Raw genomic sequence first — 27,352 nt, 5'->3', positions numbered from 1 at the left:
CCTGGAGTGAGTCATGAGCACGCCTTGCAACTCAGTCTGCAAGATGCCGGTCTCTTTGCCGGATCTTGCGCTGTTGGTGCGGTTGTTTTATAAGAATGCACCTCCTCACATCGGAAACTGTGTGAAGAACGTTCTGCGTGCACATGTGGCACCCCTAGGGGTATTAGCCACAATAAAACCATCATTAGTTACTCAATACAAGCACTAGAGCAGACACCGCACTACCACCACTGGCCAGAAGGGGGAGCTCAAGAGACTCCCCTAGAGATATTCTGATCTGAGGTAAAATTGACAGTTTAGTTTTTTCAGTTGGAGCCGGGACGCTCAAAGGAGCAGTCACAGAGAAATTGCTCTGAGGTACTTAGGAGAGACTGACAATTTCCAGGCCCAAGCCATTGGTCTGAGGAAGAGAAGACAGAGAAGAGGAACATTTTAGGAACCGGGTAGCCATTAATCTCTACCCCTGAAAAGGCGCAAATACGGACACCGGATCCGTGGCTGCATTAGTTTCACACAATACAGCAACCAGGAGAAGTGAAGGCGATTCAAGCTTCACCAGGGTCAGACACAGCAACATCCAGTGAGTTCAGCGGTACTCCCAGAGGGGGTAAGCAGGGGAAAAGGACTCGAGTTGCCTGTTGAATTAGGACCCAGGAGGGACAGTTTGGGCCGGCAGCCAGTTCACAAACAGCAGCAGGGCCACACACAGACAGCGCAAAGAAGGAGGCCAAGGACCTGGCAGGGCAGAGTAACTTAGTCCTCCTTATACAGACTCCGGTGACGGGACTTGTTGTTATGCAGTTTTTTGTTGAAGTAAACCGGTTAAACGTCGCCTGTGCCTCAGTCTCTCATTTGGGCAGTAGCCACCTATCCAGGATTGGGACCATCGAAGCTGAAAAAACCTATTGCTGATCAAGTAAGTGTCTGCGCCCCTAAAGTCTCCTCACAATACCATTACCTATAACCACCATTGACTTTTACCTCACCTGCCTGGGACCCACAGCCCTACCCGGAAAGGGCTTTCCACCTGAGCTGCCCCACATCATCATCCCCGGCCAGCTACTGGCAGCGGTGGCCATAAATAGCCACATTTATTCCGGGTGGCGTCACGAAAAACTCTTATAAACTTTTATTTATCCCCTGTAAATACCCCCCATTGCACTGTGCATCGCCTGAAACCACAGCCCGGGTCGAGCCACCCGTGACATCCCCTCAAGAAATAGACCCCCGGTCCGGTACTGGGTACCCCGGTCTCCAGGGCGACACAAATTGGCGTCACGAACAGGATCTACCGTGCCCAGCTAAACTGGGTATTCTGTGCGTGATTTCCAGTAAAATTGGTCAAAAACTGTGTGAAAAACATCAAAAATTGACTTTATTAAAGAAAATTTATTTTCCCCATTGAAAACCATTGAAATTGACTTTTTCCTATTGAAAGACATGGGGACAAAATGGCCGCCAACCTCTGAGGTAATCACCTTATAACTGCCTGTGTTATTTGAACTGCGCCACAGGCTGAGCTCTGACTAAAAAAAAAAAAACAAAAAAAAAAAAAAACAAATCCTGCTGCACCACAGAACTATTGTGCGCCATCCCGACGGGAGCAGAGGGCCGGAAGGGTCCAGATTAACTAAGGGGGTGCAACATGTCGCACCACGGAGATGCTGATGCACCAGGTGATGCGACCGCAGCAGAAGGACAAAATATGAATAGAGCGTCTGGCAGCCCAGCGGCGCAAGGAGCAGCGCCCATTATGCCATTTCTGATGCCCTATACTCCAGGTGCCCCGTGGCTACCACACTATGAAGGTAAGCCAAATACTCTTGGTAGCTTTAATGAGAAGCTGCAAGCCTACTTCAACATGTACCCCGAACTGACATTTGCTCAATTAAAGGAAAGTGCCATTCGTCTCCAACAGGCAGAGGCGCCCCGGGATCTGGATTTGTCTCAAACTATTGCAGAGGCACCTCAGCAGCAGGGAGTGCCAGTGACCTCAGCCATGTCAGGGGCTATTGCTAAATCTCTGGAGCCTAACATCAATGAGGCTCTCCATCAAAAGCTTGCTGCCCTGACAGACACCGTTGCTTCAATGGCTAAAATCATTCAGGAGTTGCGTGGATCCCAGACTACACCCAAGATCGAGTTGGCGACCAGCAAAGAGGATGTTCCATGGATGAGGCCCAGGAGGTACCCAGCGTGGAGAGGACGACCCAGCGACTACTACCAGCCGGATGGACAGCCCATTTGCCGTCGTTGCAAGGAGCCAGGCCACTTTGCCCGGGAATGTGCTTTAAACAAGGATCCCCTGGGAAGGTGGGCCGCTTCTCAGGAATGAACTTTCAAGGTCCAACACCCTGGCATGACAAGTACGTAGGAGGGCGTCCCGTTATCCCTATCGTGCTGGACGGTATTCCCCTCAACGCCCTGCTGGACACCGGTTCCCAGATATCATCGATTCCGCATATCCTTTATAAGAGGTACTGGGCTGATACAGACATTGATAAAGGACCATCTAACGTTGCATTGAGTATATGGGCTAGTAATGGTGAGATAGTACCGCAAGTAGGTTTTAGGCAAATGACTGTCAAGATTGGTAGGATAGAATTACAGAAGCAAGGTATTATTGTACCCTGCTCTGACAGAGATTCAGCGTGTTGGTCATCTTATGGGACAATTAGCTGGCAGTGCCCTGCGGGAAGTCACAGCCTGGCCAGTAGATGCAAAAGACACTGTTGAACATATAATAGCCGAATTGAAAGCAGCTTTTGAAATCACTGCCGGCAGTAAGGCTAAAACAAGATTCTTTAATTGTAAACAGAAATCCAATGAGGGCGTGAGAGACTTTGCTTTAAATCTACAGGAGGCACTGAAAGCACTTACATTAGCAGAACCTGTTTTTACCACCGGAGCAGATAATTTATTGAAAGATCAATCTATTGAGGGACTCTTAACCCCTTCTCACAGGGGGCATTTAAGCATGCTGACATTTGCTCAATTAAAGGAAAGTGCCATTCGTCTCCAACAGGCAGAGGCGCCCCGGGATCTGGATTTGTCTCAAACTATTGCAGAGGCACCTCAGCAGCAGGGAGTGCCAGTGACCTCAGCCATGTCAGGGGCTATTGCTAAATCTCTGGAGCCTAACATCAATGAGGCTCTCCATCAAAAGCTTGCTGCCCTGACAGACACCGTTGCTTCAATGGCTAAAATCATTCAGGAGTTGCGTGGATCCCAGACTACACCCAAGATCGAGTTGGCGACCAGCAAAGAGGATGTTCCATGGATGAGGCCCAGGAGGTACCCAGCGTGGAGAGGACGACCCAGCGACTACTACCAGCCGGATGGACAGCCCATTTGCCGTCGTTGCAAGGAGCCAGGCCACTTTGCCCGGGAATGTGCTTTAAACAAGGATCCCCTGGGAAGGTGGGCCGCTTCTCAGGAATGAACTTTCAAGGTCCAACACCCTGGCATGACAAGTACGTAGGAGGGCGTCCCGTTATCCCTATCGTGCTGGACGGTATTCCCCTCAACGCCCTGCTGGACACCGGTTCCCAGATATCATCGATTCCGCATATCCTTTATAAGAGGTACTGGGCTGATACAGACATTGATAAAGGACCATCTAACGTTGCATTGAGTATATGGGCTAGTAATGGTGAGATAGTACCGCAAGTAGGTTTTAGGGAAATGACTGTCAAGATTGGTAGGATAGAATTACAGAAGCAAGGTATTATTGTTGTTGATGTTGACCGGCGAGATCGTGAACCAACTGTATTGATAGGAATGAATGTAGTAGAAAATTGTTTTTCCGAGGTCCTTACTGTCTTACAGCAACTCGCCAAGACTGCCAGATGTGACCAGCAAAGAATTCTACAGAGAGAGATAAAAGCTTTGGTGTTAAAGCAACAGGTAGAAGTTGCAGGTGGAGAAATTGGCAGTGTGAGGGTAAGTGATCCAACCCCTATTGTAATTCCGCCTAAAACCGAAATGTTGGTATGGTGCAGAGCCGCAATAGGCATAAAAGGGCGAGATTATCAGGCTTTGGTAGAACCCGTGTACACTGATAGTAGGCCCACTATACTGACAGCCAGGGGAGTAGTCGAGGTACACCGGGGAAGGGTGCCAATACGTCTTTTAAATTGTGGAGAAGAAGAGGTCACTTTAACGAGGTATGCTACTATGGCAAAACTATATACCGTTGACAACAATGCCATCACAGCCATTGAGCCCTTGGATCCGTCATGCCAGGCGGATGACAATGGTTCACATGGAGAATTGGAGGATTGGTTTCAACAGTTGTACGTAGGAACAGATTTAACACCTACCCATCAAAAACAAGGGGTGTACAGGCTAGTGAGAGAATATGAACAAGTCTTCAGTAAACACCCACTAGATTTTGGGCAGATCAAAGGGGTAGAACACACAATACCCACCGGTAACCACCCACCAATAAAAGAGAGATATAGACCCGTACCGCCCGCTCACTACCAATGTGCAAAAGATATGCTGAGGGATATGAAACAAGCTGGGGTAATAAGAGACAGCTGTAGCCCCTGGGTGGCCCCTCTAGTGATGGTTAAAAAGAAAGACGGAACCATGAGAATGTGCGTAGGCTACCGGAAGATTAATCACATTACCCATAAAGACGCGTACCCCCTACCTAGAATAGAGGAATCATTAGCAGCATTAAGATCTACTAACTATTTTTCCACCTTAGACTTAACAAGTGGGTATTGGCAGGTCCCTGTGGCGGAGAGAGACAAGGAAAAAACAGCATTCACCACACCGATGGGTCTCTGTGAATTTAATTGTATGCCGTTCGGACTCTGCAATGCACCCGGTACCTTCCAGCGACTGATGGAGTGCTGTCTAGGACACAAGAACTTTGAAACCGTCCTCCTGTACCTAGATGATGTAATAGTCTACTCCAAGACTTATGAGCAACACCTACAAGACTTGGCAGAAGTATTTGAAGCCTTGTCCAAATATGGCATGAAGATCAAGCCATCCAAATGTCACCTTCTTAAGCCAAAGGCACAGTACCTGGGACACGTTGTAAGTTCAGAAGGAGTAGCACCGGATCCCGAGAAAGTAACCGTGATAAGGGATTGGCCAAGACCCACCAGCGTGAAAGAGGTGAGGCAATTCCTGGGACTGGTGGGCTACTATCGCAGATTCATAAAAGGGTTCACAAAGTTAGCAGCACCCATACAAGACATCCTGGTAGGGCAGTCAAAGAAGCCCTCAGCCCGGAATCCTCCTTTCCAGTGGAGTGACGAGAGGGAAGAGTCCTTTGAGAAGCTAAAGAAGGCACTGACAGGAGAAGAGGTTCTAGCATACCCAGATTACCATCAACCCTTCATCCTCTACACAGATGCCAGTAATGTGGGACTAGGAGCAGTACTGTCACAAAAGCAGGGAGGCAAGGAGAAAGCCATCGCCTTTGCAAGCAGAAAGCTTCGGCCTACTGAAAGAAATCCGGAAAATTACAGCTCCTTCAAGTTAGAACTATTGGCAGTAGTCTGGGCTATAACCGAGCGTTTCAAACACTATCTGGCAGCTGCAGAATTCACCATCTATACTGATAACAACCCATTGACCCACCTGGATACAGCAAAATTAGGTGCGCTGGAACAACGATGGATAGCCCGGCTGTCTAATTACAACTTTGTGATCAAGTATAGAGCAGGCCGCAAGAATGGAAATGCAGATGCCTTATCCCGGATGCCACACTTGGAAAATGTGGAAGAGGAACCGGAGGAGCTTGAAGAAATTGAACTACCGGCCTTCCATAGTCCCAAGATAGGACAGTATCAGTCAGGTGCCTATCAGAAACAACAACAAGCGACTCTTAACCCATTAGCACACCACAGATGGGCTGACACGCAAGACAGCAATCCGGCTGTGAAGTTGGTAAAGGAACTGCTGACGGAACAAGGTGCATTTCCCAACCAGAATGCCCCGGAAGAGACGCATCAACTCTGGAAAGAGAGAGGCAGAATGTTCTTGTATCAAGGGAAGCTCTGCAAAAGGTACACTAATCCAAAGACACATGAATTAGTCTGGCAAATAATAGTGCCTAAACAGGATGTAAAGATGGTCCTGGAAGCTTACCACAATGGTGCCGGTCATTTTGGATGGAAGAAACTAGAAATACTCTTGAGAGAAAGATTCTACTGGGTTGGTATGAGAAGATCAATTGAAGAATGGTGCAGAAACTGTGGCCCGTGCAACCTCAGAAGGAAAGATCAACGAAACCAAAGAGCACCACTCCAGCCCATAGTCACCAAGCAACCACTTGAGATTGTCGCCATAGACCATGTGAAGTTGACACCAAGCCGGTCTGGCTATGTCTATGCCTTAACCATCGTGGACCATTACTCACGCTTCTTAGTGGTGGTACCCGTGAAAGATCTCACAGCAAAAACAGCAGCTAAGGCATTTCAAACATACTTTTGCAGACCCCATGGATACCCTGAGCAAGTACTTGCAGACCAAGGTACAGCCTTTGAATCAGAGATCTTCAGAGAGTTCTGCAATATGTATGGTTGCAAGAAGATCCGGTCAACAGCATATCATCCTCAAATAAATGGCTTATGCGAAAAGATGAACCATATTGTAATTGACTTATTGAAGACCTTGCCGGAGTCAGAAAGAAATCAATGGCCGGAGAAATTGCCCGACTTGGTAGACCTATATAACAATGTCCCAGTAAGCTCAACAAATTGCACCCCAGCTTACCTTATGCGTGCAAGACCCGGTAAGCTACCAATTGATCTAGAAATGGGAATTCTGAAACCAGATGCAGAAGTGCAAGATTCCAATTGGGATACCCTACGTCAACACCAGTATCGCCAAGTACAAGAGTGTGTGGAAAGAAGTCTCCAGCAAGCTAGAGAAAGACAAGAACGAACTTATAATCAGCATGCTCTAGCAACCCCGTTAAAACCTGGTGACCAAGTACTAAAGAGAAATCGTCGCACCAGTAAACTGGATAATCAATGGGAAACCATCCCGTACACAGTTTTACCAGCAACAGTGAACAATCCTAAAATGTGCCTTATCAGCAAAAACGGAGGGCTAACATCAGTACTAGTGTCAAGAGACTATCTGAAACTATGTCCTGAAACCTTGAAAGAGCCAGAAGTTATCCAATCGGAACCTGAAGTAATCCAACCCGTACAGGTTCAACCAGTTGAGGAAGAAAAAATTCATACAGTCTTAGGAGACTTTCCTAAAACCTGGCCCACGTACCATGGTGCAGTGGTAGTACCAATGATGGCCTTTTACCAAGTACCAGAACCAACACCAGAGCCCGTACAACCAGAAGCCCCAAGACAAACAGAATCAGAAGTTGACCCTGTACCACAAGAAGTCCCAAGACAGGAAGAACAGATTCCTAGTTATAGTGATCCCGGTCACGGTGGACTTGCCAACCCCACAAACGTGGAATCACCCTTAGCAGAACCAGAAGCACCCGATAGGTACACATCTACTCATACTATCACGCTAAGTACGCCTAGTACACTAGCCTTACGTAGGTCCCAGCGTAGTACTCAAGGTCAACTACCAGCAAAATATGCAGATTATCAAATGTGAATAAGTTAAAATGTGAGTTGTGTATATGTTATGTAGTACATTTAACAGAATTTAGATAAATTTAGTTTAGTCATTAGTAATTAGTTTGCAACGTTTAAGCCCAGTACCTACAGAGACTTTCCTGTATGAACAACTTACAAATTCTTGAACTTTTCTTCATTATTAACTATGAACCATGCCACAGGACTGGTTGTGGTAAAACTACTTGTAAATAGTTATCAGCCGGAGGCGATAGACTAAAACTCCGGAAAGACTGCTTTTTGATCTTTTTCGACTTTCTTTTAGACTTTCTTTTAGACCGAGTTCCAAGACACTAATTGCAGTGCCTTTTCTAGCGGATAGTTAGTTATTTCAATATCTTCAAGAATAGAACTGTATTAATGGACGCTGTTTGAAGTGACTTTTACAGAACTCTATTTTTGCACTTTGAGTGGTTTTTGTAATTTTTTTATTTTTACGACTCTGTAAATATTAATTGTTATATCATTTGTTTATTGTATCACAGTCCCGGAGTACTGTTATTCACTAAGGGGGAATGTGGCACCCCTAGGGGTATTAGCCACAATAAAACCATCATTAGTTACTCAATACAAGCACTAGAGCAGACACCGCACTACCACCTCTGGCCAGAAGGGGGAGCTCAAGAGACTCCCCTAGAGATATTCTGATCTGAGGTAAAATTGACAGTTTAGTTTTTTCAGTTGGAGCCGGGACGCTCAAAGGAGCAGTCACCGAGAAATTGCTCTGAGGTACTTAGGAGAGACTGACAATTTCCAGGCCCAAGCCATTGGTCTGAGGAAGAGGAGACAGAGAAGAGGAACATTTTAGGAACCGGGTAGCCATTAATCTCTACCCCTGAAAAGGCGCAAATACGGACACCGGATCCGTGGCTGCATTAGTTTCACACAATACAGCAACCAGGAGAAGTGAAGGCGATTCAAGCTTCACCAGGGTCAGACACAGCAACATCCAGTGAGTTCAGCGGTACTCCCAGAGGGGGTAAGCAGGGGAAAAGGACTCGAGTTGCCTGTTGAATTAGGACCCAGGAGGGACAGTTTGGGCCGGCAGCCAGTTCACAAACAGCAGCAGGGCCACACACAGACAGCGCAAAGAAGGAGGCCAAGGACCTGGCAGGGCAGAGTAACTTAGTCCTCCTTATACAGACTCCGGTGACGGGACTTGTTGTTATGCAGTTTTTTGTTAAAGTAAACCGGTTAAACGTCGCCTGTGCCTCAGTCTCTCATTTGGGCAGTAGCCACCTATCCAGGATTGGGACCATCGAAGCTGAAAAAACCTATTGCTGATCAAGTAAGTGTCTGCGCCCCTAAAGTCTCCTCACAATACCATTACCTATAACCACCATTGACTTTTACCTCACCTGCCTGGGACCCACAGCCCTACCCGGAAAGGGCTTTCCACCTCAGCTGCCCCACATCATCATCCCCGGCCAGCTACTGGCAGCGGTGGCCATAAATAGCCACATTTATTCCGGGTGGCGTCACGAAAAACTCTTATAAACTTTTATTTATCCCCTGTAAATACCCCCCATTGCACTGTGCATCGCCTGAGACCACAGCCCGGGTCGAGCCACCCGTGACATCCCCTCAAGAAATAGACCCCCGGTCCGGTGCTGGGTACCCCGGTCTCCAGGGCGACACACACATTTTTCCGATGACAGGATTTTTGGCCCTCCTTCCCTAACACATGGCCACTGCGTTCGCCCCATCTCAATCCTTGTGATTTCTGGTTGTGGGGACACTTGAAAGAGCGTTTTTATTGGGGAAATGTTGACACCCTGGCTGACCTCAAAGACCGCATCATTTTGGAAGTGTGCAGCATCCCACCAAACATGTTACACCCAAGCGTCAAGCATGCTGTGCATAGGATGAACATGATCACCATGCATGATGGCGGCCATATTGAATAGTTAGGCTAGACCAGGGTTCCCCAACTCCAGTTCTCGAGGGCATTGCATGGGTGTTGGAATCATCAACTGTGCAGGTGATTAAATTATCACATGTGCAATACTAAGGAAATCCTGAAAACATGCACTGTTGGCGGCCCTTGAGGACTGGAATTGGGGACCCATGTGCTAGACTGTGGAACAATTGTACATCTCCTATTATCGGCACATGGTTTTTGGGCCTCTTGATCGCTGTATAGCGCCACTTTTTCACCTGGTGGAGAGTTTTGATATAATTTTTTTTGTTGATGCCTTCCACTTCCCCATGCGTTGAATGGCATAAATTTTCAGCCAATTCGGTCCACTGGGTCAGTCTGCACACGGCTTCAAACACCTTAGGTTATTTTATGGCCACCTTGTACATGAAGCTGAAGAAAGAACAGGTAAATGTCTGTGTAGGGCAGCAGTAGGGGGGTCCTGTGGAATCAATGCCTCCTGTGGACCCCCGGCACTGCAGTCCGACACTGGTCTCACCCTGTATATGGCAGAAATCTCAGTACTGGATGATCCCACCATTATTGTAGTATATAGGCAGCCACTTACCCAGCGCCCTGACAGCCGGTCTCTCCGGGAGGTCGTGCCCAGAGCTCAGTCCTTCAGCTTCTTCATCTCTGTTGTTTACTGCCATGGCTGGGCAGCTTCTCACAATGAATGAGAGCAGATCTCTAGCTTTTGCTTTCTGTCTCGTGCTTTCACTTTCCTTTTACATTTATTCTGATACTCTGACTTTCCCACTCATTGAAACTTGGATGATGTGTCATTCCTGTGCAAGAGTAAAAAGATCGGCACCGCCTATGTCACTAGTGTGATGGGTTATGTTAAAGGGAACCTGTCACCAGATTTGGTGACTATAAGCTGCGGCGACCACCGGGCTCTTATATACAGCATTCTAACATACTGCATATGTGGCGCCCCTGACCTGGTCAAGCGCCACTGAAGTACTGCACTCAGCCTGAGTGAGTACAAACAGGTAATCCCTAAAGGCTGACTAGGGTGTGGACACACACAGACACGTAGTAACCAGGATACACACACAGCTTAAAGGGGACCCCTGGGCAGACCCAGGGAGGGGGCGTAGCCCTCGCATCCAAGCTAGTGGTGGGTAGTGGGACTGGAGACAGAGAGTGTGCTGTGGCAGTCAGAGGAGAAGAGTGGAGCAGCCGCATCTGAGGTGTAGAGCTCAAGAGCAGGACACGGTCAGACCCTGCACCTGTAGTGGCTGCTGGCGGGGGAGAGCGGCTACCCAGTGGGGCTGCCTGAAAACCACCTAGTGAAGAGGTGGCTGAGTAAGGCTATGTGCGCACGTTGCGTACTAGCCCTGCAGAAATTTCTGCAGCGATCTGAAGAGCACACGTGCGCTTCAAATCGCTGCAGAAAATGTCCGTAGAGAAAAAAAAGCCGATTCCATGCGCTCTGCCTGCAGCTTCTGCCATAGACAGAGCAGGGGCTGCGGGCAAAGCGCACGGAAGAAGTGACATGTCACTTCTTGAACGCAGCGCTTCGGGCAGCACCCGAAGCGCTGCGTTCTAAGACGCCACGTGCGCACGGCCCCTGCACAATCTCCATAGACTGTGCAGGGGACGCAGGACGCATGCAGTTACGCTGCGCTACAAAGCGCAGCGTAACTGCATGTATTTACGCAACGTGCGCACATAGCCTTAGGAGACTACCGGTAGGCCAGGCCCGCATGGGGAAACAGGTCCCCAGAGCAGGAACTTATCTACTCGGCCTGCTAAACCTGCTGGTGAGGGTGCTGGATGTACCTCACCGAACCACACAGAGTCCGCAGCATCAACAGCAACGAGGGGGCCCATAAGTAAAAGAAGGCAAGCAGCCAGCATTACTTGGTCCACGCTGTCAGCAAATGGGCCAGAGAGGGGAGAACGGCAGTTGCGACTTCCCTGTGTGATTCCCGCAGTACTACAAGTCAGGGGTCACCCAAACAAGAAGGGCTAGGAAGGCGAGTTAGCAATCACCCCTGGATCAGCCTGAAGGATACCTGGTTCCACCTGGTTCATCAAAGCATCGCCCAGGTTGTCTCACGTTACCATCAGAAAAGTGAGTAAAAACCCTGAAAGACATTGCTGCCTGTGTGTGAGTTCTTCTGTGACCTGTGGTACTACATGCTTACACTGGGCCAGAAGATTCCCAACACGTGAGGACCCTGAGGCGACCTGAAGGTAATGGGGCTTCACATCTGGCGTCACGAACAGGATCAGGACTAGGCCTGTTCAGACAGGTGACCGTGTGCCCTGGCGGTCCGATTGAAAAATTAGAAGCGCCGCCATATTGCCACCGAAGAAAGCGCGCCAACAACAGCGGCCCGCGCAAAAAGAAGTAACTCCCCATGAAGAGGTGTGGCTACCCAGAGACCCTTGGAGCGCTCTGACCTCGCAAGTGATGAGGGCGGATCTGTCCTGAGACGGCGGGAAGTCACCGGTCTGCTGCAAGAAACGAAACTCAGTGAGTGCAGAGAGAACCTGGTGAGCAGCGACGCAGAGAGAATGGCGTCCGCACGCAGTGAACCAGAACCAGGCTCCGCTGCCTGGTGGGACTGGGAGCTCGCCCAGTTCTGTGACCGGCTACAAGCGCGGATCCTCCAGCAGGTGATGGAAGGGCGCTCAGATCTATGGGAGCTGGCGGCGGCGGTTCGGGCCTATGAGAGGTGGACCGCGCGACAAGTGCCGAGCCGAGAGGTGACCACCCAGACCCCCATGCTGATGCCTTTGGGTGAGTCCCACACTGTCCCTGCCTGCTCGGGTGTGCCAGTCCCGCCAGCGCCGCTACCGGAGGCGATCCCTGCCGCGGTTCCCGCTGTGACTCCTGCTGCGACGTCCTGTGCAGCGACGCCCCGTCAGACCAGACCAGGCCGCAGCAGCGTCCCGCCCGGCCAGACCAGACCAGGCCGCAGCAGCGTCCCATCCAGCCAGACCAGACCAGGCTGCAATGCCGTCTACCCCTGTCCGCAGAGCAGAAGCAGCCACCGGGCCCCAGCCTCCGACTGAAGAGCCGGGTCCTGCGTCCCCGCCGGGAGAAGACCCAGTGTTCCTGCGGCTTAAAGAGGAGCTGAGTGTACGCTTCCCCAAAGACCTGCTGGACACGTACATAGTCCCCAGGCAGTCATCTGGACCCGGAGCTGTCCCAGCAACTTCTGTGGCTAAGAAGAGCCCACCACCCTGGCCCTCTGATGAGAGCCCATCCCCAGCGCTGCTGCCGGAGCAACCGGAGGAGTGCTCAACACCACTAAGGGGGAGGAGGAGAGGCCTGGGGGGCTGAAGTAACAATCCCCAAACGGATGCAGGAGGAGCACCCTTAGGATGTAAGGGAGGCCCGGAGGTCGCGCTGTTGCCCCACTTCCCATGGGAAGAGGTTACAACACCCCCTGCTGAAGAAGAGCTGACCATCTTCATGCCCAGTATGTGTGTGACCTGGGAGCCCGCAGACAGTAAGGTGATGGTAATGAAGAGGCCAGCCGGTAGAGGACGGCGCCGCATGAGGGCAAGACCACCCCCTGTGCAGCCTACCCCAGACAAGGAGATAGTGACGGCCCGAGACCTAGAGGAGAAGCAATCCCTACGTCGAGCCAAGCACCAGGTCAGAGGCCCCCTCCACCGCGGAGTGGTTGAGGAGTTCAATCTGCGAACCGGCTACGGGTTTATTGTGGAGGCTGGCATCAAGGAGGGCATCTTCGTGTCCAGAATAGATGTCCAAGCCCACCTGCAGAGAGGACACCCTGGTCGTGACCTAAGAATGGGAGACATTGTTGAATTCACCAGGCACAAGGGTGAAAGGGGCTGGTATACTCTAGACGTGGTACCACGCCCAAAGAGCTCCAGCTACAGCCCTGCAGCTGCCACCCAGTCACCAAGGTCACCACCATTAGAGCAAGCTCAAAGTGTACAAGCTCAGCAACCACAGCAAGCTCAAAGTGTACAAGCTCAGCAACCACAGCAAGTTCAAAGTGCTACACAGCCAAACTCCAGGTTCCAGAGCATGAAAGTGCTACAACCTGATCGTGAGAGGAGGAGGTCCGTGTAAAGCAAAATAAAGAAAAGTTACAAGTTTACCAGTTAAAGCAACGTTAAGAAGTTCCAGATAATGTGCCCACAAAGTACTGTTGTGAGAATCCACCTGTTCTGCACCTGGTTTTGTGGAGTTTTCTAAAGGACCATAGGCTATGAACTTGCTATAGCCACAAACTCTCGCATTGTTTATAGTTACCCCAGAGGTACTGTACCGCCCCGCGGGCTCGGCTGCGACCGCCGAGCCGCTCGGATCCGTGCTCGCACTGTGGGTGGTGGCTCGAGCTTCTCATGGACCCGGGGGTCATGTCGCTCTGCAAGGCAGTTGGCGCTACACGTGGGGATTTGGGGTGTTTGGATTGCTTAGTGTACCGCCCCGGGGCTCGGCCGGCTGCCGAGCCGCTCGGATCCGTGCTCGTCGGTGGGTGGCTTGAGCTCGTCACGGAGTCACGTCGCTCTGAAAGGGGGGTTGGCGCTACACGTAGGGACTTCGGTGGGGAGGTCCACGGGCGGAGCCGCGGTTGTTTGTAGGGGGGGATTTGAGTTAGTGACGCCATCCACGGGTTGTGGTGAATGGATGGACACCACCAATGCCGTTGACTAGGCTCCCAGGGACGGTGTTGCGCAGCTTGATGTTGACCCCTCCGTGGGTAGGGGATGATGGTCCCGGGGGCCCGAGGGAGGTGCTGAGGCGGGGGATTGGATGTGTGCTGGCGTGTCGGTGCGGTGCGGTGCGCGGCCCGAAGGCACTGTTGTACTCACTATGACAGACACACTGGAGTCTCTGGTAATCCAAACAAGATGGTGGATGGTGCCCGCAGCCGGCTGTGGCTTTCCCCTTTTCAGGTTGGTGGTTTCCACCTTTCTCCTGCACCTCACTTGTCTAGAAATGATGACTCCTATGCCTGAGCAACGATAGTCCGCTCCCCAGCCTGGTGTCTGCCGGTAGAACCCTTTTGCCTGCAGACGCTGGCCCGTCGGGTCTCTATGCCTGGGCGGTGGCTTTCTACCCTTGTGGTTGGGCTGTTGTCTTCAGTCGAGTCTTAGGTGGGAAAGGTCCTAAAGTCCAGTCATCAATCAGTTGATTTGACTCAGCCCAGTTGGTTCTGGGCCTCGTACTGGGTCTGAGTACCCCTCCTGGTGCTCCGGTTTCCAATCGGTTCCCCGGTTCGGTACCGGCGGCCACCGCCCGTCCCCGGTCCCACCGGCTGTAATTCCAGCTCTGGCAGGCAGCCACCACCGTCTGCCTCCTTGCCAGAGGTTACTGGACTCCAACCCAGACACCTGGTGTAGACTATGGCAGACCTAGGCACAGGTCTGCCCTTGAACTTCACTCCACTCCACTGTCAAAGCTAGACTCTCCTACTGTCTTCCCCACCTCAGGGCCTGTGAACTCTTCGGTGGGCGGAGCCAACCACCTGGCTCCGCCCCCTGGTGTGAACATCAAACCCGGAGGGAGGTGACAATGTTTTTGTAGGTTGGCTGCTGTCACCTTATTAAGGGGGGAAGGTGTTTGTGCAAGCGCCTACCTGTGACTACCTGGCTAGTCCAGGGCGTCACATTAGCACAAAATTCCCTCTGGGGGGGGGATTGTCATGATCTTGTAATCACGGAAAATCTATATAATTTTTTTTACAAAATGAGAAAAGTCTTTACAGAATTATGATAATAAGCAAGTGACAGAACACAAATAAAGAATAGAACAAATACCAGGTCAGAGCCCTGAATAAATTCCACCCCCCCAGACCAGACCCATATTTAATGGAAACCTCGAGCCACTCAGTTTATTCAGTTGCCAGACTAGAGCTCAGAATAAAATCCGACTCCAAAATATGTTCACACCCCAGACCAGACCAATGCGTAAAGTCACATCCCATAACATGTAACCGAAGGAGCAAGTGGACCAGCAGAGATTAACACTTGCTAGCCTGTCTATGAATCAGCATACAGCAGGTCGATGCCCAAGTCTGCCTGTGTTGATCCCAGACACCAAAGAAACCTTCGGACGGAGTTTCAGAATCTGTAATCTGAACAGAGGCTGATGCCGCCATGACAGTTGACGATGTTTGTGCAAAACTCTGTGTGACTGGTGCTTTAGTAGTCGCAGCAGGTACCACTGTATGGCCACAGTGCAGCCCTGGGTCAGCGTTCTGCACCGCAGCCACCTGTCTAATAAAGGGTAAGGGTTGCTGGGACTTGTGGTTCAGGACACTTACTTCAAGGCTGGAGGCCAGGACTGATTCTTGCGTGTTCTGGGCCACTTCCCAGCTGCCGCCTGTAGCAAGCCCCAGTGTCCTCAAGCACCACACAGTCAGAATTCTTCTTAACCAGCGTTTCTTTACTACATGAAGGTTCAGCTCACTTTACATCATGCCAGCGGTGGGCACAGTTCTTGACAGTTACCGGGGTCACAACTTTCCTTTGTGCATTCAATTATCTGGCCAGCCACTTTTCTGGTACTCGGGCCTCCGAGCCTCTCATCCCCTCACTCATCTTTATTCTGTCAGGCAGATTCATATAGTCCTTCAGGGGTCCGTCTCCCAGCCACAGGGATTAGCTTTAAGCTGTGACGGGGGGTCCCTGGGGACGGCACTCTTCTGTCACAGTTTTTCAGGACCTACTCCCTCTGAGGAGCCCACTGACCTTTAGCCTGGTGAGGGGGTTCTTTGGGTATACACCACAGGGCAGCCACCATCCAGGCCGTCTGGATTTCACCCTTTTGGGACGTAGTTCAGTCAGCCCAACTCTCACCAGGACCCCACGTGTCCGGCGCCGGGATGTGACCCAGAGGGTCTAAATTAGATACAGATATTCGGGCCTTCTCTCCACACACCTTTCACAGATGTGGGTCTCTCCACTTCCATAGGGACTCTCCTCCTCTTCCCTCTCTGTTTCCCTTTTTTGTCCCCAGTGCTCCTCCTCACTAACCCTTTCCTGCCTAGCAAGCACCAGGGAAGTGGCTGCGCACACCGTGGCCATCTAGTGGCCGTTTACCCATAACACACGCATTATACAAAAATATAATACAACACACTTTGTATATAGCCAGTCTGCAGGTCTGGGGTGGGCAAAGCCCTGCACCCTCTCACATGACAACTACATTTCTAATTGAAGCCATTTGTAAATATTCTTATTATGACACCTACTAAATATTCGGACAGGATCTTGGAGATGGGAATACCCCTTTAAGCACTTTATTATCCGTTTTTGAGATGTGCAATAAGTATCACAGGTGATCAAATACATAAGAGATGTAGGAATAAAACGTTTCATTGCTATGTTCCAGATCTGCAGTACAAAATCCACAAAGGCCGGGATCCGGAGCACCTTGTATAATACTCTGCTGATTATTTTACCACCATATGTATCAGATCACAGGGCGGAGGAATCACCCATGTCATGTGCCGCTGACGAGAGAGAGAGGAAAAAAAAAATATGGATCGTGCCCCCGGAATCCCGCGTCTGGTTCGGACTCGGACCTGCCGCTCAAACCGTGCGGATCCGGATTTTGCCGATCCGGGTCCGCTCAACACTAGACTCACAAATCGTCCCACTTTTCTAAATTAAACTCGGAGTTATTTTTGTACCATAGTGTGAACTTTCCCTTATAGGGATACCTGGAGAGAAAGTAACAAACTCATCTTTACCTTAGCGCCTTTATTTTAAGTTTACTTTATGTGTTTCGTCAGTTTTTTTTAAAAAAGTTGAAAAATTTGTTGCAAATGTGCTCCAGTCCCACCCCCTTTTTCCATGGTTGATTTTAGGTACACCAGCAACTTTTTGCTCTGAAAGTGGAAATAATGGTTTAAGACAGAAAAAAAAGACCATCTTTGACTTTGAGCAAAGTTTATGAACCATCTGCTGCATTTTGATGAAAGTGGTGCAAAAGACGTCCGCGAATAAAAAAGAAAACTTTTACTGCCCAACCTCCGGCCTCAGTGGTTCCAAGAAAGAAAAGCCTGTATCAGGAAAGTCAGAGGAAAAAGATTTGACTTCTAGTGCCACCTAGTGGATGTAATAATCTTAGAAGTAAAGAGCGAAGGCAGAGGTCTCAAACTCGGCTGGGTATATGGGCCACCTATAGAAAAAAAAAATTAGTTTGGGAGAGCCATATTCTTTGCAGGATAAAGTGACATTTTTAGTGATACCATATTTTTTTTCCTATATACCTTTTAATAAATTTTGTAACATTTTTGGTGTGTTCATTTTTTATTAAATGACATTCATACGCATCCTATGGGTTATAGTACAGTTTAATAGCTCTGGCTGTTATATATGCAGCGATAACATACATGCACTTTTTTTCTTTACTTTAGTTTATATATAAAACAGCATTTTTAGTAGAAACATATTTTTTCAAGCTTTATTTTGAATTTTTTTTACAGTTATTTTTATCCCCCAATTGGCCATATACAGTAATATTGTCTTAATATTTGGCCCATATAGTAATTCTGGCCAAGACCTTGTAGTTATCTCCCCTATCCTTGTCCTCATCTTGAAGTAATATCCCTATCCTGACCCCCTTTTTAGTAGTAATGTTCCCATCACAGTCCCCTACTTTGTAGTAGTGTCCCCATCCTGATACCCTTCTTGCAGTAATGTCCCCTATCCTGGTCACCTTCTTGTAGAAATGTGCCCCATTCTGATCCCTTCTTGTAGAAATATGCCCATCCTGGTCCCATCATGTAGTAATATCCCCATCCTTATCCCCATCTTGTAGCAATGTCCCAATCCTTGTCCCCATCTTATAGTAATGTCCCCATCGTAGTCCTCATCCAGTAGTAATGTTTCCATCCTGATCCACGTCTTGTAGTAATGTGCCCCATCCTTTTCCTCATCTTGTAGTAATGTCCCCATCCTGGTCCCTTACTAGTAATGTGCCCATCCTTGTCCCCTTGTAGTAATCTACCCATTCTTGTCCCTATCCTGTAGTAATGTGCCCATCCTTGTCCCCTTGTAGTAATCTACCCATCATTGTCCCCATCCTGTAGTAATGTGCCCATCCTGGTTCCATTATGTAGTAATGTTTCCATCTTGATCCTCTTGTAGTAATGTTCCCATCCTGGTCCCCTTTGTTGTAGTACTGTGCCCCATCCTTTTCCTCATCTTGTAGTAATGTCCCCATCCTAGTCCCTTTGTAGTAATGTGCCCATCCTTTTCCTTTTGTAGTAATGTACCCATCCATGTCCCCATCCAGTAGCAATGTGCTCATCCTTGTCCCCATCCTCAAGTAATGTGCCCATCCTCTCTAGTAATGTGCCCATCCTTGTCCTCATCCTATAGTAATGTGCCCATCGTTGTCATCATCCTGTAGAAATGTACTCATCCTTGTTCCCATCCTGTAGTAATGTGTCCATCCTTGTCCTCATCCTGTAGTAATGTACCCATTCTTGTCCCCATCCTGTAGTACTGGCCCATCTCATCATGTAGCAAAATGTCCCCATCTTGTAGTAATGTCCTCATCCTGGTCCCCATCTTGTAGTAATTTTCCCCTATTGTGCTGACAAGCCGACATCATCTGCTGGCCTCTGATTGACCGGCGGCTGGCATTGCAATGCAGAGAGTCAGTGTCTGGCGGCAATACATTCAATTGAATATGCATCCAAGGACACACATTCTACTGCGATATAATGCTGACGTTGGCGGCTACCTGGATCATCAATGGGTCTATGGTGCTTGAGAGCAAAAACTTGGCGACAGATTCCCTTTAAGGGGCCGATTCATCAGTCAACTTACACCAAAAAACTAGGGTAATGTTGTAGGAAATATCTCAAATTGCTGACCCAACTTTTCACATTTTCACACCAATGCGGCCAACTTTTTGAAAAGTGCGATGAGCACAACTTGAATGAGTGCGGCTGAGGAATATAATGAAATTTATCATGAATTCTAACACAAAAGTGGCCAAAAACACGAGAGAAATGTAGTCTAGTGGGAACTTTACAGATGTCATGATACTAATTCATCTAATATATATCCTCTTAGGGGACTTAATTATTTGATCACTTCGCTATACACTGCAAAAGAATACGATGCTGTGACTCGGCTCCATTACTGGAGAACGTAACACTACACGGATCTGGATCATCTAAACTCTTCATCAAGACTGGGATACAAGACACCAGATTACATGAGTTGGCGCCTACATTTCTAAGGGGCACTTTGCACACTACGACATCGCAGCTGCGATGTCGGTGGGGTCAAATCGAAAGTGTCGCACATCCGGCATCGCAGGCGACATCGTAGTGTGTAAAGCCTTTTTGATACGATTAACGAGCGCAAAATCGTCGTAATCGTATCATCGATATAGTGTCGGACATTTCCATAATTTGTAAATGACCGATGTTACGATGTTGTTCCTCGTTCCTGTGGCAGCACACATCGCTGTGTGTGAAGCCGCAGGAGTGAGGAACATCTCCTTACCTGCCTCCACCGGCTATGCGGAAGGAAGGAGGTGGGCGGAATGTTTACGTCCCGCTCATCTCCGCCCCTCCGCTTCTATTAGCCGCCTGCCGTGTGACGTCGCTATGACGCCGCACGACCCGCCCCCTTAATAAGGAGGCAGGTCGCCGGCCAGAGCAACGTCGCAGGACAGGTGAGTGCATGTGAAGCTGCCGTAGCGATAATGTTCGCTACGGCAGCTATCACCATGATATCGCAGCTGCGATGGGGACGGGGAGTATCGCGCTCGACATCGCAAGCATCGGCTTGTGATGTCGCAGTGTGCAAAGTACCCCTTACACACACACACGCGTTTCGGACAACAAGGGGAAAATTAAAAACCTGTTTTTAATTTTCCCCTTGTCTGAAACGCGTCAAGCCGCATGGCGTTCTTTTTGGAAAGCCCTTGACTATTTTAAAGGATGAAATAAAGTTCTAAGTTTTATTATATAGCATTGGTGCTGAGTCCCACCTCTTCTTCTTCTACTCCTGTAGGAAAAGTGACATGTTCATTACACTGTATTTAGTTCTATTGTTTTTTTATTCATCCTGGGAGCAAAAAGATGATCAAAAAATTGTACATCGCTGCATTTCCTTTTTTGGTTAGTGTTTATAAAGTGGCCAAGTCGTCTCTCTGTAGCAATGATGTAGAGAGAAAAGGGTTAAAAACGCTATCAAATACATCACGTGCCCATGTCCTTACATCGCCTCCACAACTGTAGTTCCCTCGGTTCTTCACGCTGGTATCCAGTTCCTCCGGAGCTTCCTTCTGGTACTGGAGCCTTCTAGCGGCAATTTTTATTCCCAAAAATATCGTATTCGCCAGAACCTTACATTTTTTTAAAGAAATCTTTTGGAAAATTCATAACAAATTTGGTTCTTTACAAATCATTTCATCCACCTCTAAGTTATGACACATGGTCAAGGCAAAAGACTGCAGTGCCCACCTCTTCAGCACCGCGGCTCCTCCTACAGGACACAGGCACATTTTTGGTACTTTTGTATCAAATTATGTCCAATTTGCCTTTTTTCTCATTTTTTTTGTGTTTTATTCCAATACACATAAAGGAAATAGGCGTGCATAACAAAGGATATGTAATTGCAATAATTTTCTGTGAGAAATACTTCATTTTCTGGAACAATTTCAAGGGTGCCAACACTTTTGGCCATGACTGTATAATGTAATGGATTATGGGATGGTGACACTTCCATGAGTGGGAGGAATAAATGTGGTGATATTAGATGTGTCCACCAGAGGGAGCTCCTGGCAAGATAGTACTCATGAAGGTTATAATGACGCTTTCGGAGTGCGCCACCTGGTGGCAAACTGTGATAGAGAGAGATGGATGGATAGATAGAGGGATAGAGGGATAGATAGAGGGATAGCTAGATAGATAGATAGAGATAATAGAGGGATAGATAGATAGAAAGATAGATAGAGGGATAGATAGATAGATAGATAGATAGATAGATAGAGGGATAGAGGGATAGAGGGATAGATAGATAGAGGGATAGATGGATAGATAATAGATAATGGAAAGATAGAGGGATAGAGGGATAATGAATAGATAGATAGATAGATAGAGGTATAGATAATAGATAGCTAATGGATAGAGAGATAGATAGATAGAAATATAGCTAGAGAGATGGATAAATAGATAGAGGAATAGATAGAGGTATAGATAATAGATAGATAATGGATAGATAGAGGGATAGATAGATAGAAGGATAGATAGAGGGATAGATAGATAGAAGGATAGATAGAGGAATAGATAATGGATAGATAGATAGATAGAAATATCGATAGAGAGATGGATAGATAGATAGAGGAATAGATAGAGGTATAGATAATAGATAGATAATGGATAGATAGAGGGATAGATAGATAGATAGATAGATAGATAGATAGATAGATAGATAGAAAGATAGATAGAGGAATAGATAATGGATAGATAGATAGATTAGATAGAGTCTATCCCAATGAACCAAAAAGCCAAATGATTAAAGTCAAACCAGATTGAACAAACGACAACCAAACTGAGCAAGATGTTTTTAATATTTATTTATTTAATTTATGCAGAAGAAAGGATGCTTACAGCAAACGATTTGGTCACAGTTAACACGGGGAAAGGTAGAATCTCACCCCGCAAAAAGTTTAGCAGGTATTTCTAGGACTTTCTCATTGATAGTTGAGAACAAATATATATATATATATATATATATATATACCGTATATACTGTATTTGTGTATATATATATATATATATATATATATATATATATATATGTATATATATATATATATATATGTATATATATATATATATATATATATATATATATATATAAAGTAAAATCTACTTATATAGGGGGTAGAAGAAAGTGTAACTCACATCCTTTTTTCAGTGCTCCTCAAGGCTCATTTATAACCACAGACCACTTCAAAGTGGAAAATCCAGGTAAACAAAACACCTGTAAAAGTAAAATGGTGCCAAATTTTTAATAAAACGCCTACAAAGTAGGATATTAATATTTGATCGTTAAGGGTCCGACTCCTGAATCATCTGACGATTGTCTGAAGGGGTCAATGTGCACTAGTGAGCTCCCCAACCTCTTCATTGGCGGAAGGGTCTCAGATTTTGGATTGTGCCTGAGACCAAAGTAATAACATCCTGTCCATACACTTAACTGACCACTGATTGACCGCAAGGACCGGACTGATATGAAATGATCTCACCCATTATACCATTTACCCTTCAGTCGATTAGTAGAGTTGTGACTGTACGGACAGCACGTCATCATTTCCAGCTCCTGGAACCTTAACCTACCATCCTTTCCATCTGTCCCTCTTTAACTCATTTAAACAATCAACAGAGCCCCCAAACTCTACTTTATATGTCTGTCAAAGACCCTTATATGCATGACTATGGGGAAGAGAAAATGGCTCATCAAGCATAAGTACATTCAAAAAGTCAAGTGACCCACAGGGCCCGTTAAAGTTGCACGGTCGTTGTTGTTTTTTTTTCCTGATAAAGCAGAAAGCAAAGCAGCAAAGAGGGTTATGATGATTTTTGACCGGTAGGTGAGCTACAAGAAGCAGAAAATGAGATGGAACAAGGGCCCTAAAGCCCAAAAGGGCACCAAAAATCCAAAGAATACAAATACTCTGTATTAGATGTATTGGGGCCCATGTTACACCTCTACTTTCGACCAATGGAAAGGTCAACACTATTGGTCCTTAAAAGGGTTGTCATGTGTGGGACATTTATGGCATATCCAGAAGATATAGTTTGCCTTAAATCTCCAAAATATGGTAGACCACTCTTTTTTTGGAGACCTGCATCAATCTACAGAACAACGCCTCATCACGTGCTGCTAGCAATGGAGAGGTGGACTCGATTATATTCTGAAATCCAAAACAAATAATTGGAAAGTGACGTTAAGGCACCGCTAGCTCTCCATTGCCCGTAAATCTGTGCATGGACCATACATTTCATAGATGGGAATAACCCTTTAAATGTTTTGTCTGTGACTGTTGGGTCAATGCAGATATTCATTTGTGATCAAATTGACTTTCCATAAAGAGAAAAGAAAAACATCGCCTTCAGGAGGACCCTAAATTGTAGAACGCCTTACTAGGGCCGGCTGGTGGAACAGATTAGGGTCTCCTACTTTACTTGCTCGCCACTCATCGGTTTGGAGAAGCCCAAGCAGCTTCTCTTTGAGAACCTCTTCAGATCGGGTTGTTCCAAGAAACATTTTTGAAACTATTTCCAAAGTCGATGCATCCTCCGGAGACTCTTCTCTGACTTCCGATATATCGGTCCAGAAAACCATGAAAAGTATTTTGTACTGGCCAACAATGGTCTTAAGGATGGATGATGGTCTTCATGGAGGAGGCAGAAGATCCCACTGGTGGAGATTCCATTGATAATCAGGACAAAGGGATGGAAATAGCCACCGCTCGAAACCAAAGAACCCATGATGTGTCTTCGAAACAAACATGGATCACAGACATAAATATAGAATCCATGGGATTGACAGCGATGAATGGCCGCCAACCAGCGGATCTTCAGCACCTCTAAAATTGTACAGTAAGTTATACTGGGAGTTGTGGTGTCCTCCCACCAGTGGCTCTCAATAGCAATGTTCAAAGTCTTGTAGTTTCCACAAATATCAGTTAAGACCCGTCTTATACAATAGGGTTTACATTAGAAATCATGTCCTGAGTAGTTTGAGAACCCTGAAGACCCCAGTACACCCCGGGACAGTAGTCACAATCTGTGGATTAGTCACGTACACGGGCAACATGTCCAGTTACGCTACATGCCCATGAGGTTGGATCTGGGAGTGAAGACCCGACAAGTGGAGAAAGAAGACAGTCACGTATATTACAGTCCAACCCACAGTGACGTGTAATCCCACTGTCTGTATCGCGGAAGGTGTATGGGGTGCGGAGAAGATGGCGGATTACACATCAGACGTGGCTCCACTCATTTGGATAACAAAGTGATTTCCCCAGGTTGTGTGGCGTCAGTTTCTTGAATAGGGTAACATAGACTTTTTCCTTGTTCTTGCTGGGGAGTTTCGTCCAAGAGACTGGATTCCAAAATACCGTCTGCAAAAAAAATGAATAATGCTGTGAATTTATAGGTAGGAGATGATAAAATAATAATCCTCCAAAGAGGGGCACGGCAGATTTGGATGGGTTTTCTAATGCATGGACACCATAGATTAATAGGATTTTATTCTTCCTGCCACCACTAGAGGGAGCTAAATACACAGGGATGGTGGGATGGGAAGTGGGCTCCACTTAGTGGCAGGCAACAGCATTACATGATATATTATTGTGAAGAGAGAACATAGCGCTCTGACCTCTATGAATAATTTTGGAGCTATTAAAATGAAATAGACTTTAATTATAATTATATGGGCAGTTTCCCGCCCTAGACCCCTCTAATAACCCCTTAAACATCCCAAACCACCAGGAATAGTAGGTGTAATGCCGTAGACCTCTTTAGGTCTGCTGCACACATCCGTGTTTCCAGTATGTGTGACGTCCGTTTTTACACGTAGACGAGATATGGACACATGCAGACCCATTATAATCAATGGGCTTGCGCCCACATGCATGTTTTGACAAGGAGCATGTGTCCGTGCGCACCACATGGTGACATGACCATTTTCTGCCGGCAGCACAGGTGTCACACGGCCCGCACACTGATGTGATCCATGTGACATCAATGTGACACGCACCAGAGGAAACCTATGTCACTGAGAAATAAATGTATTTTTATACTTACCTGTCTCTGGCGCTGCTGTCTCCAGCACTGCTGTTGCTTCCGGGTCCTGCTTATTATTCTCATGAATATTCACTTCACTGACTGCAGACCCGGAAGCAACAGCAGCGCCGGAGACAGATAAGTATACAAGTTCATGTCCGTGTGTTATCCAAATGTCACACGGCCCGCACACTGATGTGATCCGTGTGACATTAATGTGACACGCACCAGAGGAAACATATGTCACTAAGAAATAAATGTATTTTTATACTTACCTGTCTCTGGCGCTGCTGTCTCCGGCGCTACTGTTGCTTCCGGGTCCTGCTCATTATGCTCATGAATATTCACTGCACAACAGCAGCGCTGGAGACAGGTAAGTATCCAAGTTCATGTCCGTGTGCTATTCAGATGTCACACAGATAGCACACGAACAAAACATGGAACACACACACAAGGATACATGGACGGACATGTGCACCTACACCACGGATCGTGCAAAATGTTTGCTTTTTTGCACGGACATGTGAAGGAGGCCTTTGGGTGTATTAAAAATGTACCTTAACCCACTCTAGTCATCCACACATAATGGATACTACTCAGGTGACTGATGCTATTGACTTACCTGTAGTCTCCGCCTGAGGAAATGAGATTTCTGGAGATCTCTGTAAGTTAACAAAAGAAAAGTTTTTAGCATATGGTTGAAACTAAAAAAAAAGAATATTGGAAAACTTTTCTATCTTGGAATGAAATCCAAATAAATTGATTAGCGACTTCAGGGCCCCATCAATCAGCGCAGTGAATCAGTGATCTGCAATCTCTAATTATTGCACAGACACATCGGAATGACTTGGACCCCCCTGAACCCCCCATGATTAGACCCCTGGTCACTGTTATACTAGGAGGATTATGTAACTACGAAAATCCAGAGATCTTCATTCCCCAGATCCCATGATCTCACATACAAATATTACAGAGGACAGGATCTCACCTTTAGTTTTATCATGCGACCTGAAAAACGGCAACAAAAAAAAGAGAAAATGCATGAAACATAGAAATACCAAAGCTGGAACGTTACATAACAATCTTATTTATGAGCAACTGTTCCATGAATTCAATACATTTAGAATAAGAGGGTGCGGAGTCTTTAGGGGTGTCATTCTGGAACATCTGTGGGGTACATTGCCATCAGGTTCTGCACCAACATTCTGTAGGAGCCAAAATTAGACTTACGAGCTGCGGAGGATGGGTTGTCCCTTATCAGGACAGGAGATAACGATTTTCATCATTGGGTGTCTGACTACTGAGAAGCCCACCAATTCAGAGAACAAGGGTGCTAAAGTCCTCTGTGTGACTAAAGTGTTACTGAGCATGTGCGACCACCGCTCGCATCACCTGTCCCTGAAGTGTCTACAGTAGCTTCTCTTTGATCCTCCTCATTTGTCGCCATTCTTTGCTTCTTAATTGACAGTGGAGAGAGTCTCTGTTGCATCACAATAGCTCTGCTCTTCACTGTCAACCAAGAAGCAGACGGAGTCAATGAAAGGGAAGAAATGAAGAGGAGCCGAAGACTACAAGTGCACTAGTGGATGTATCATTATCGGTGCACTTGCAGTCTTCAGCTCCTCTTCGTTTCTGCCCCTATAGCATCTCCTGCTGCTTCTCGATTGACAGTGGAAACAGAGGCTCTGTTGTATTACGACAACGCTGTTCTTCACTGTCAATCAAGAAACCAAGGGAGTCAATAAAAATGAAGAAATGAAGTCAAAGACTACAAGTGCAATGGTGGATGTATCATTATTGGTGCACTTGCAGTGTTCAGCTACTCTTCATTTCTCCCAATTTAATGTCTCCTTCTGCTTCTTGATTGACAGTGGAAACAGAGGCTCTGTTGTATTGCGACAATGAAATAATTAATATATAGTTAACTATTATAGTTAATCAAAGAGAAGAAATGAAGAGGAGACGAAGATTACAAGTTCACTGGTGTGGTGTTCGTATCAGTGCACTTGCAGTCTTCAGTTCCTCTTCAATTATTGCCACTCTACACC

The 27,352-nt window shown here is 47.1% G+C and overlaps 1 protein-coding gene across 1 annotated transcript in view; it reads right to left on the bottom strand.

The window, feature by feature from the left end:
- Positions 1-22,076: 22,076 nt before the first annotated feature.
- The window catches only part of LTBR (lymphotoxin beta receptor), an 84,744-nt gene continuing 79,468 nt past the window's right edge, over positions 22,077-27,352 (bottom strand). The window contains exons 6-8 of the mRNA XM_075352220.1: positions 26,293-26,312; positions 25,927-25,966; positions 22,077-24,640 (exon numbers count right to left, since the gene is read on the bottom strand). Of these exons, the coding sequence (XP_075208335.1) occupies positions 24,516-24,640; positions 25,927-25,966; positions 26,293-26,312 (185 nt within the window). The 3' untranslated portion in view covers positions 22,077-24,515. The remainder of the gene's footprint in view (positions 24,641-25,926; positions 25,967-26,292; positions 26,313-27,352) is intronic.

This window comes from Anomaloglossus baeobatrachus, chromosome 5 (assembly GCF_048569485.1).
Source record: "Anomaloglossus baeobatrachus isolate aAnoBae1 chromosome 5, aAnoBae1.hap1, whole genome shotgun sequence".
Classification (NCBI taxonomy): domain Eukaryota; kingdom Metazoa; phylum Chordata; class Amphibia; order Anura; family Aromobatidae; genus Anomaloglossus; species Anomaloglossus baeobatrachus.
The sequence above is the reverse complement of the archived record's forward strand: the minus strand, read 5'-3'. Positions and strand labels throughout refer to the sequence as shown.